This window comes from Cajanus cajan, chromosome 6, assembly GCF_000230855.2.
Source record: "Cajanus cajan strain Asha chromosome 6, NIPB_CcT2T_4, whole genome shotgun sequence".
In the NCBI taxonomy this organism is placed as follows: Eukaryota; Viridiplantae; Streptophyta; class Magnoliopsida; order Fabales; family Fabaceae; genus Cajanus; species Cajanus cajan.
The window spans coordinates 446,778-458,703 of record NC_138522.1 but is presented as its reverse complement, the minus strand read 5'-3'; the positions used below and the strand labels follow the sequence as shown (position 1 = coordinate 458,703).

Genomic DNA, 11,926 nt, shown 5'->3' with positions numbered 1-11,926 from the left:
ATGAGAAGATTTAAATTCTTGTATTCATTAGTCAATTTCAAATTTATCAATTTGTGATTTTTTTTTTATTTTTAACTTTGTTTTATTGTTTTGTTTTATAAATAAGACATTTAGTCCTTTGATTTAAAAAATTACAAAATTTTAGTTTTATTATCATTTGACATCTATTAACTATTAAATTTTAACATTAATACATGACTTAATATTATTTAAGTGACATGACATTTAAATTTTTTTAAAAAGGCATATAAAAGATTTTCATGTAACTTTTAAACTTTATTTAAAAAAAAAAATAGTAAGTGAACTTTTTATTATTATTAAACTTTATTTATATTTTTTTAATTTCATTTTATTCAAAGTCAAGTAGAACCATAAAATATTCTTACACTCTTGTTCATTATATGTCAAAATTTAGGGTTAGGGATAATTTTATAGGGTCATATACCCAATACTTTTTCAAAATGAAATAAAATTTATCTCGTAGTAGTAACCAAGCTTTTGTGACTTTAGAGTTAGAACAATTATAAAAGGTTCTTATATTTTTATCCATCATGTGTTAGTTAAAAGATGTAATATATAAAAACAATCATTTTTTCCCAAATTTAGGATTAAAGACAAATTTCTAAGATTTATATACCCTAAATTTTCATGATGAATAAAATATTCATCTCAAAAGCAACCATATATTTTTTATTATAAAGTTATGACCAACCATTAAAGGTTGTAACATCTTTATTCATCATATTTCAATTACTAGATTCATTAATAATAGAAACCAAGATTTTACTAATATAAAATTAAAGATAACTTTATTGGATTCGAATACACTTAATTTTTTTTATGATGAATAAAAAATTCATATCATTATTAATAATTAATTATTTTTAAAAATAAAGTCAAAGACAATCATAAATAGTACTTGTATCTTTGTCCATCATATACTAAAAAGAGTCATCATACAATAAAAATCATATTTAACCAAAATAAATGTCGGGATAACTTTATAGAATTTATATACTCTACATTTTCTTATGTTAAACAAAAATCCATCTTAATAATAGCAACTATATATTTGCAACATAAGAAAAAGAAACAATCATTAAAGGTTCTGTCACCCTTATTCATCATATTTCATTTAAAAGAATCATCATATCTCATTTAAACCCTAAACCCTTTATAAGCTGCTGGAACATGCTATGGCACCCAGATTCATTCAGTTCATGTCCTTTAATCATTTTCAAGCAAGCAAAATCACTATGAATACTACACACTACCCAGCACAGCAGAGAAACAAGACTCATACAAACGGATTTCTACTGTGGACCATAAACTCGTGGTACACCCGTGAAGAAACAAAAAGCTGCAACTGTTCAATGAATAATTTAAACCATTTTTAAATTTCGATATGTAAAACTACGGTTATACCCTTGAATAAAATAGTTCCGTTGGTGTTTCATTGTTAGACACTATGTGCCATTACTCACACCGATATTCCAAAAAGAATGAATAAAATAATTTAAATTTAGCTATGTATTTTGTATGATTAAGTATGTATTATGTAATAATTTTAAAATTAAAATACTTAGTTTTCTATAAATTACATTTGTCTGATAAATAAAGCGACAAATTCTTTTTTTTTTTCTCTCTCTCTAATTGATATATTATATTAAGGTGTGTATTTATAATTTTGTATGACATTAAATATTAGAAAAATGAGAAGATAAAAATTAGAAGGATAAAATTAATAACATTAGTACTAATTTTTTTTTATCTCTTATAATTTTCAAAGCTCATTTAAAAAATTATTTAACTAGAACAATACTAACTTTTGTGGGAGCAATTTATTTTTATATTAAATATATTTAAGTAAAATAAAACCTTTGTGGAAGCAATTGTCCCCATATAAATTTCTAAGTGGATTAGTTCCTATGCACAAGGCTTTAGGTTTGAACTTATTATTGTGATTGTAATTTTTATTGTTAAAAAATAATTTAAACCTTTATTACTTTATTTAGATGAATGAAAATGATGATAAGCAAAATTTTGAAATATGTTATTTTTAATAATAAAAAAACTAAAAAGGGGTTAAAAGTTTTTATTGATTATCAATAACAATAACATGGTTGCTACACATTTTATTCATTATTTTTTTAAATATCGAGAATTAAATTAAAAGATGGGTATTTATTGTTTTTTACATTTAAAAGAGTAGAATATTCTGTTAAAAAAAGAAAGGACGAAAGAGTGGAATATAGAAAAACGAATTCACGACTTGCTGCGCGAGTCTGAGACTCCACACTTGTCACTTGATGGTTAAAATAGACATGGATAATCATATAATAATTTGTTAATTTATATTTTTAAAATAAAATTTGACTTAATTATTAAAAATATTTTTGTGTACGGTAAGCGTTAAAGTAGCACTTTTTTGGGCTGGAGCACGGAGAACAATATGATATATGGGTGTACCATATATCATAAAAACGGTAACATCGAAGAATTGGAAAGTGAGAAAAGCACCTAAATAACTTGTTTGCACTACAATGAATTAATATATGGCGCACATTTTCTCAAAATACAAGTATAATTTTTCAAAGTAATCAAACATATTTACATATCTTTAAAAAAAGTGTACAATTTACTTTTCTTTTTACCGGGTGAAAAGAAAAAATAAATCCGATCAGTGTAGTAAACAATAGAGCTAATCGTACTTTCTTTGGAAAAAAAACAATTTTTTTGTTCATAATAATATAATATAATTAATTATATTTCACACTGTCGTACATCTCGGTGCTAATCTAGTTTGAACTAAAATCATGCACTGCGTGACATTTTATCAGCAAACTTAATTTTAAAATAAGAAGAAAAAATATATCTGCTGCTTCAAGAAGAAACAATTCGTTTAAAATTACTAGTCACTGAAACAAAATTTCTATATGATGTTTGGAGCAAATAAAACCTCGTGACTTTTTCTTTTTTTCTTCCCCTATCACATTCTGTTTCGGCAAATACAACCTTTCATATGGTTGTGAATTACAAGTTGCCACCCCTTAAATATAAAAGGGAAAATTAATCATCTACTACAGTACCAACCAACTAACCTCAAAATTTTAGCATTCAACCAGCAAATGTTGCCTCAACTCTATTCTCCTGCTCGCTGAAAACTGATACAGCCTACTTTTCACCTATTCATTCTACTATTACCGGTCTAGATCTCTGACTATAAAAACGTTGCAGGTAGATGATTAAAACTGGAGTTACATGCAATCCAAGATAATCATAGCTCATCATGAACTTCGGGTTGCTCAGTATCTGTTTCTTCACTTGTGCCTTCTGAATTGTTAGCAGATGGATCACTTGAGGAGGAACTATCAGTTGAAGTAGAATCGGAATTATCTGTATTCTGCTCACTGTTCTCAGTTTCGTTCTTTACAGGCTTCTGAACCTTAGGCTTCGGCTTGGGAATTTTATTAATGCTGGCAACCTGTTAATGCAAAGTAAACACGTCATCACTCATCAATACGAATAGCACTACTTTCTTGGACTAGTAAGATCAAAATAGTCAAAATCGAGATTCTAGTCAGAATCTAGAGTCACATGATCGTAATACGAAACCTAAGATTCTACAAGATTTATAAAACCCAAATATATGCATCTAGCATAACATAAATAAGAGGAAAAAAATCATAATCATATATTCAACAGCATAATAAAGTCAATAACTAAATATATCACGTGCCAATAGAGTATCTTGATTTTGAAAAGTAGAAGAGACATGTACCTTATTTTGCAGATCAAGCACCTTTAAATATACTTCTTCAGATGTAAATGCTGGCTTACTGAATCCAGAAGTACTTCAAAACAAGTACAGAATAAGAAATTAATATTGGATTACATTAAAACTATAATGTGCACATTGCAATTTCACCAATGGTCAAAGTCAAGTTGGCAGTCCGCTAAGTGAAAAAAATGAATACTTTACACAGCTAGATCAGTCCATTTTCTTGAATATTCAGACACATAAACGAAAGGTACAATATGATCTCAAAACAAGGAAATAATCTAAAACTTGAAGCCATCAATGATACGATTCAGATGATCCATTGGTCATCCTGAAATTATTTACAGTCCTTATGGAAAGGAATAATATCATTGATGGCTTAAGAAAAATCTTAGGAAATTTTTATCTACAATTGAATATAACAGACAAGGAAACCTTGCAGAGAACAATCCTTAAATCTCAAAACAAGAGGAATCTAAGCTATCTTGATATTTTAAAGGACTGGATTTTATTGTTTAAGAATTCCACAGATTCTTGGGTAGCACCATACACTGCGTTGCATATACCCTGTTGGCAGATGTGACTTTCTTATAACACATACACTAAATTTAACAGATTATTTCATTATGTAGCCCATTATCATGGATCATATTTTGTGCTATGCAAGCTAATGGTAGCGTATGAAAGGAAACCATTTCCAAAGATAACTTCTTATATCCATGACATTAAGGTTGCACTTTGTCATGGAATATTATTTTTAAATTAAGAAAAATAGAGGTAAATGTTTATATAAACATCCACGCATGGTTATGAAGATACTTTTCTTTTGACTCTTGAAAAGTTCAACATAATTTTGAAATGACATGATAATAAACAACTTGGAGATACAATAACAACGAAATAACTATGACAAGAACTTACTTCTTTTGCTCAGCTTCTTTCTCATCCAACCAATTCTTTAATTTTTCAGAATTTTTTATAACCTTGCAAGTTAGGAACAAAAAATAATGAATTTTCTGAAGGTAACACATCAGAATTAATAGATTCAGTGTTATTGAAATCAAGTTAAACCAAATACCTCATCTACTCTTTCTTGTGGAAGCCAAGACTTTTTTGCTTTCCACTCTTGAACAATCTGTAGATGTCATAAATGTTTCAAGTTACATTACAAAATAGTTAGCCGAAGTTGAATAGAAAATTTTATAAATTACAATTGCAATATACAGTATACTGCTTCAGACATCTATCATCCAATCAATTGCTCATGGTACATGTTTGGTTCCCTAACTAATGCCTTTTCTATAGAAATTTGATGTAATGTATTTTGATTATATAATTTCCTGAAGTGGTGTGAATGTGTCCATATCATTTTCTAGGAATGGGCACGAGTGATAACATGATGAAAACTGGATAAACAACAGATAATCACTTGAATGAAAGTTGCCTGTTGACCAGATCAATTACATACATTGAACTTTGTGCCATTCAATGTCTCTAATATCTCAACAAGGGCAACAGATGACCAATCTCTACATTCTTTCAAATGCAAGAAGCTGAATTAATGTAATAGAAATAATAGAGACACATCTTTATCATATTACAGTTCCTAATAAACCAACATTATAAGTTTACACCTACAAAGTACAAACTACCCGTGTATAGAAGGAATTAGCAAAAACAACTACGTCCACCATGCCTTGTTTCACTAGGAGTGGTTAGCTACATGGATCAATTCACATTAAATAAAACCTTACCAAAAACAAAATTTACAGCATAAAAATATGAAGAAATAAAAAGTGCTGAAGCACATTAAACCAAAAGTTTGTTGATGGTACCTGTTTCAACTCATCAATGTATTTATGAGCATGCTCAACTGCTGTTGGTCTAGCTGTGAGCTCTTTTAACCTGAAACAGATGTTAACCAATTCAGAAAAAACTTTATCATACTATAAAGGCGTAGAGAGTAAAATTGATGTAGTTATACACTTATACTGAATATAACACACCTGAAGAAAATTGGATCTCCAACAGCTTTTAACTGATCTAGACGCTCTTGAAACTCTGTTGCATTGGCATCTTCACCATCTGTATACAACCAATCTTGCACCTGATAAAATGAAAAAAGCTTAAGTCAATTCTTATTAAAACCACTTCTTCTTGGTTGCCCAAGGAAAAGGGTTAACCTGATCAAGCTTCTCAATGAAGGATTGACGTTCCTCACTTGTAGAAACTTTTTCAAACTCCTCAATAGTTTCAATCTGATAAAAACATGAAAAGCATTAAGAACAACTTGAATAAAATAGCTATATTAACAAGTAGATAAAAACAAATAGTTAAATAATTGTAGAAGCATCATTTGCAAATCCCACCCTCCCAATACAAATACATGGCAATCAGAAGAAAAAAACTCCAAATAAATGAAGATGATGATGAATGCAAGGATAAAAATAAGAGTGAAGATCCATTGATGGGGCATTCTTATGTTAATTTGGCTGCAGGCTACGGTGTTTTGGGTTCTTAAAAAGTGCACATCCTCATTATTTCATTTATTAATTTTCTTCTGATTGATTTTTTTCTCAAAAATAATAATCAAGGCCAAGAGTTCAACTCCTTCAGGATCAACTTAAACAAAGTCAACTAATTGAAGGTCAATCTTAAAAATGAATTTCTGAATGAAATTAGGAAATCTTTCAAAGGCAAAGATTTCCCATCACATAATAGATGAAGGTTGTTAACATAACAAAAACCATAAGCATATTGTTTTGTACCAACCTTTTCCTTCGTAGAATATATATATCCTTCTAAATTATTTTTTAACTCCGCTGTTCTTTTTCTCTCTGCATCTTTTAGATCTAGTGCTTGTAATTTTCTTTTGGCTTCATCAATAAAATCTTGTGATAGAGACATTGCAGGTCCATTCTCAACAATCTGTAACCAGCAAAAGGAAAAAAACAGTTAAGAAGCAAGAAAAGTATATTAGAAGATCTTGTTTGGATTTTCCCCCCAAAAGTCACCAGCCAGTTTAAATAGTCACGAAATAAGGGTGGCCAGTTAGCTTTCACCTTTAATGGTACCCTAAAGGTCCGCTTTTTCAGCTTTTTCTCTGTAGCAGGCTCAGCAGTAGCTTCCTCCTCTGCACTACTGTTGGATGTCTTACTAATCCCACTATCAGTTTGCATACTTTCATTGTTTTCCTCAGAATTGTTACTAGTAGCAGATTCAGCCGAAACATTTGATGAAATTGTTGAATTCTCTACGGTCAAATTCTTCCTAGGAACTTCCACCCACTCTGTTATTTCAATAACAGCGTCTGCCCGATCCAGAGAAAGAATTCCACTTCTACTAATAGAAAAATGTATGCTTGCCTTGATAGGGGCTGACAGATTCCGAGATGAGTATCTAGAAGAACAAAGCAGAAACATAAATAGGAGGACATTAGAGTTTCTAAAAATTTCGCATGAAATACAATTCCTCAAGGAGCTTAAATAAGCAATATGTCCACAAAACGTCATGAAGTTCTTTTATCCTTACTTCTCACTTGCATCTGTCAAACCAGATATCTGGTATTTTGCAATTTCAGGAGAGGTAACGCCAGGAGGCAAATGATGCTCACTTTCATAAGCTAGTGAAACTTCAAAATCTTTGTTATGGTTAACGGATCTAAACATCTGGTAAGTAAACAATACTAAAATGGATCAATAAAATTGGAGAATATAATTGATTAATCATTCTTCATATATTATGTAGTCAAATTCAGCATTGAATCATTAATTGATTTACCTTACTCGGAACTTTCTTCATTCGTGGTACAAGTAACTGCCTAGAGCTTTCATCTTTCACGAGATCAGGACCATTCAACTCAACCACAAATCCATATAAGGAACCATCAACCATTCCTAGTTTGCGGTTCAATTTGATTCCATCACTTAAATTTGCGGCATGCAGAGCTGCACCAAGAACTATTGCTTCATCAGCATCAAGATGCCTATCAAGTTCTTTTCTCCCAAGGAATTCTTGAAGCTTAGCCTGTAATATGAACAGAATATCAATAAACAAAACTCTACACATTAATGCTGGATGGCTAGTAAAGTACATCTGTGAAACTAGAGCACAACCACTGTATCGAACAATACATAGACAAAATAAAGTGCTGCAATTTCATTTGACAATAAATAGATACCAAGTATAAGTTGACAACTATGTCACAGATTCTAGACAATCAGTTATATTCATATTTAAAGTATAAGAGGTTATGCAATTGAATTATATGCATGCTGCCAATCTCTCCATTGAAATCTTTATGCTAACATTTGAACTGTCAGCTGTGCTCTTCCTTTATCATCATTATTCAAATCAATAATAATAAAAAAAGTAGCAAGTGTAACTTCACAAAAAATAGTAGGGTCAAGCTTGGACAGCATGAATAACTAAAAGATTGATAATATAGATTTTAGGATTGTTGAAGTTCAGGTGAACACAAAATGAGAGAAAAGGAAAAAGAAAACTGATAGAGTCTAAATGCTCTCAGTATAATTGTTTTCTAGTGCTAAAAAAGAATTAGCATTGTATGCTGAATGGAAATCTAAATGTATAGGGAACTGTGTGACAGAAACAGTTGCAACTGAATCTGTTCAGTTGAACAGAGTTGAAACAAAACATTTTGACCATTATCTAACTGAACAGTTACACTGATCTGTTAGTTAATTGATTAATTCTGTTAAACAACATGAGCATGCACATGCTAATATACTAGCAAGGCAACTGCAGTATACAAACAGCATACAACTACAGTATAAAGATACAATTGCTCTGTAATAAGAATCATTAATTTGGCAAAAACTGGGGTCATCCTGTACATAACAGAAGATATATAATAAATAAATGTTGTTGACCATCAAACAAATATCTGCAAATCTAATCCCAATCTTCCCTAAGTGCACACTGCCAAAAGAATTGTCAAAGGGAAAAAAGATTATTCAAACCTGTAATTTTGGCACTCTGGTGGCACCTCCAATCAATTCCACTGCATATATCTGTTCCAATGATAGGCCAGAATGCTCAAGCAGCTCTTTCACAGGTGAAATCGATTTTTCCCAAATGTCCTCACAGAGCTCTTCAAATTTCTCACGGGTTATTGTGCTCCTGTAAGAAAAACGAGCCATGAATGAAGGACCCTTAAGCATTATATGGAGTATAAATAAATATATATATATACATATATAACTTGATAATGAAGTAAAATTTTAATTTCCTTGTCATTCTTTGCATTTTATTTTGACTATTCTATGCATTTTACTTAACAAGCTTGAGCATATGAGAACATTTCTTTCTTCACGTGTATTTCTTTACATGCCCTTTTCAGATTTCCTAATCATTTGAAAACAGCAACTTCCTTCAGATTGATCTCTACCATAAGATTTAAGACACCAAGCCTATCTATTAACCAATATGCAGCACTGTAACGGTACATGCAACTCCTTAACGAAGCTAAAGCTAGCATAAATATTACCAAAATTTAAGAATTGGCTTTGATGAAATTGTGTTTTACTTTCTGTCATTACTAGTAAATTTCTCCCACTCAATCAAGCTTTTGGGATTGACATCTCCTTGCCTCAGAGATGACAACTAATATGGGTTTGATTTAATGTAAATTCATGTTTGTGGTTATAAATTTTATTTATCACCCATAAATTGTTTTGGGAAAATTATAAGAAAATCTTGACAAGACTGATGCCACTTTACCAACTCTCAGACAGTCAGTTAAAGCAAAGGCAGTTGTCTTCGCTGCTGTAATCATTTTACAGGAAAGGTGTGATGCATGGGGTATTCTATACAGTTCCAATACCCATACTGGGTATGTTTCCAATATTAGCATTTATTGGATACATGTGGATCCATACTCAAAAGCCTTATCACTCAAGATCAAAACAAAAGCACCAAGTTTTGTTGCCAGGGGGTTAGTTTACTACTAAACTAAATGAGACAAAATGCTACATCACTCCCTTCAAAAAATCATTTGGAAAAGACAAAACTGCCCCCCTCCCTCAATACAAGAATGTTTTCCTAGATACATTATTAATCGACCGACTAGGTTTTTTCCAAAAACTAAATACAAAGTACTTTTTATATTAAACAATTCGTATATTAGTCAGCCAAAATAAAATAGGATAAAGATTGCTTAACTAAAGAGGATGCTAAAGTACAGTGTACAGAATAAGGTTGAATCATGATCCACACCGTACAAACACCGATTTTTGTTGAGAACTTTAGAGAAAGTACTAACATAGAAATGAGGAATACTGAAAGAGCAAGTAATATTGAAATTCCCGTACCTGAAGTCGATGTCATCATGGAGGGATTCAACCGAAATAGGAGCTGCAGTGTTTGCACTAAGAATTTCTTTGGTTCGCTTAACCTGTTTCTTCAATTTAGCCATGGCTTTGGGAAACTTCCTGACATCCACTCCACCACCAACTTGGGCGTTGAACTGATCAGCAAAATACTCGACCAATCGCAACTCCATATGCTGGCCACCAAGCTCCGGGTTCCAACGAACATCCTTAACCTGAAACTGGTTCACCGAAACGCTCTTCCCATACTCCTTACTCTTGTAAGACGAAAAATACACAAGCGCCGCGTAGGTACTTCTGGCTCCCATGTCGTAGAAAATCACGTGTCTCGACTCGTTCGAGAAGTCCTTATCGATCCCATACTGCAGCGCCGCACCGGAATGCTCGTTTATCAGAGACAAAACGTTCATCCCCGCTAACTGCGCCGCCGCAAGCAGCCCTCTCCGCTCGGCCTGTCCCATATACGGCGGCACCGCGATCACCGCGTCCTTTATCGGAATCTTCGCATGAAACTCGGCCAAGTTTATGGCATAACCCAGAACCATGGCAACGAGCTCCTCTGGGGAGTAAACGGCGCCGTTTCCATCGTCCGCGACGAAACTCACGCCGCCTCGGGGATCCTCCTTGGCCTCGAAAGGGAGGTACATTGAGTCCAGGATCCTCTGCGCGGAGGCGTAGGGTTTGGCCACGAGGTCGCGCATTTGGGAATAGACTTTCTGCGGATAGCGCGCGACGAGGCCCGCCGCCTCCTCGCCGAGGAGGCGGTGGCCGTCGTGGAAGGAGACGAGCGCCGGCGACTTGCGCTTGGACATCTCGTTGATCGCGATCGAGATCGGCGATTGGCCGGGCTTGAGGTTCACCACCGCGACCTTCACCGATTCGGAACCTAGATCTATGCTGAAGACCGCGGATTGCGACGGAGAGAAGAGGAGCGCGAGGGACAGCAACACGATTAGCGCCACCTTCCACGGCATTTTCCGGTCGGAATGCGGCGTTTGGCCGCCGAGAAATTGAGAGAAAATAATTGAATCTCAGAAGTGTTTTGCGGGAAAACGGTAGAGAGGCTGATTTTAACAATAAATAGTAATAAATAAATTTTGAAGTGTTGTGCTTGGCTTGGTTGTTGGTTGGAGTGTGTTTTACGGGGTAGTATGACAGAGTGAATGAGAGTTAGCCCAGTGAAGAGAAGACACGTGGCTTAATGTACACGTGGCTGGAATTTATATGGTGTGTGATGTTGTTCTCACTTCTCCTCCTCCCTCGTGCTGAAGGTTCTCGCTGAGTCAAGACTCAAGAGTCTAGCAAATTCCCAAAATGACGCTTCTGACCTTATAAACTGTATGTACTATGTAGTGTGTATGTGCTCCCACCCAACCTTTTAGCATGGTTGCATCTGATTTTGATTGGGTTGCTCCCTACTCTTTGTTGTGTGCCTTGATGATGTATGATTGTTATTTTAATTTGTGAGAATAGTTTATGTTATTTGTTATTTGTTAAAAAATTAAGTCTAAAAAATATTTTGTTAATTTATAAATAACGTTATTTATTTAAAAGTTGTTATTTATTTTTAAACAAATTTTTATATTATACCATTATATCTTAATGGAAGTTGCTTTTAAGTATCATTGCTTATTAATAAGATATTTTACAAGTACTTCCCATCTTTCTAATTAACGATAGGTGTCAAGTGGAAGTGCAGTGATGTATGCAGCTGAGGCATCCTAACAGACCGGTAGACTTGAACCTTGTTCCTACATGATCCGATCAATTCGATCAGGCACTCGCCATCTATTTT

At 33.1% G+C, this 11,926-nt stretch overlaps 1 protein-coding gene across 1 annotated transcript; it reads right to left on the bottom strand.

Annotated features, from left to right (window-relative positions):
- Positions 1–2,882: 2,882 nt before the first annotated feature.
- Positions 2,883–11,246, bottom strand: LOC109796174 (heat shock protein 70 (Hsp 70) family protein). The gene is made up of 13 exons (XM_020355839.3): positions 10,114–11,246; positions 8,764–8,923; positions 7,562–7,807; positions 7,313–7,449; positions 6,844–7,180; positions 6,554–6,709; positions 5,965–6,039; positions 5,788–5,888; positions 5,617–5,686; positions 4,860–4,916; positions 4,703–4,764; positions 3,782–3,854; positions 2,883–3,484 (listed from the first exon to the last, which is right to left on the bottom strand). Exons 1-13 carry the CDS (start codon positions 11,103–11,105, stop codon positions 3,278–3,280), a joined length of 2,673 nt encoding a protein of 890 aa, XP_020211428.2. The 5' UTR covers positions 11,106–11,246; the 3' UTR covers positions 2,883–3,277.
- Positions 11,247–11,926: the final 680 nt, after the last annotated feature.

Bases quoted from the DNA above. Each gene is read 5' to 3' on its own strand.
- LOC109796174 (XM_020355839.3), bottom strand. From the start codon at position 11,105: ATGCCGTGGAAGGTGGCGCTAATCGTGTTGCTGTCCCTCGCGCTCCTC. The intron at 7,450-7,561 runs GTAAATCAATTA...TTTACTTACCAG, and splicing joins TGAAGAAAGTTCCGAGTAAG to ATGTTTAGATCCGTTAACCA. The intron at 3,855-4,702 runs GTAAGTTCTTGT...CTTGTTTTGAAG, and splicing joins AAAGAAGCTGAGCAAAAGAA to TACTTCTGGATTCAGTAAGC.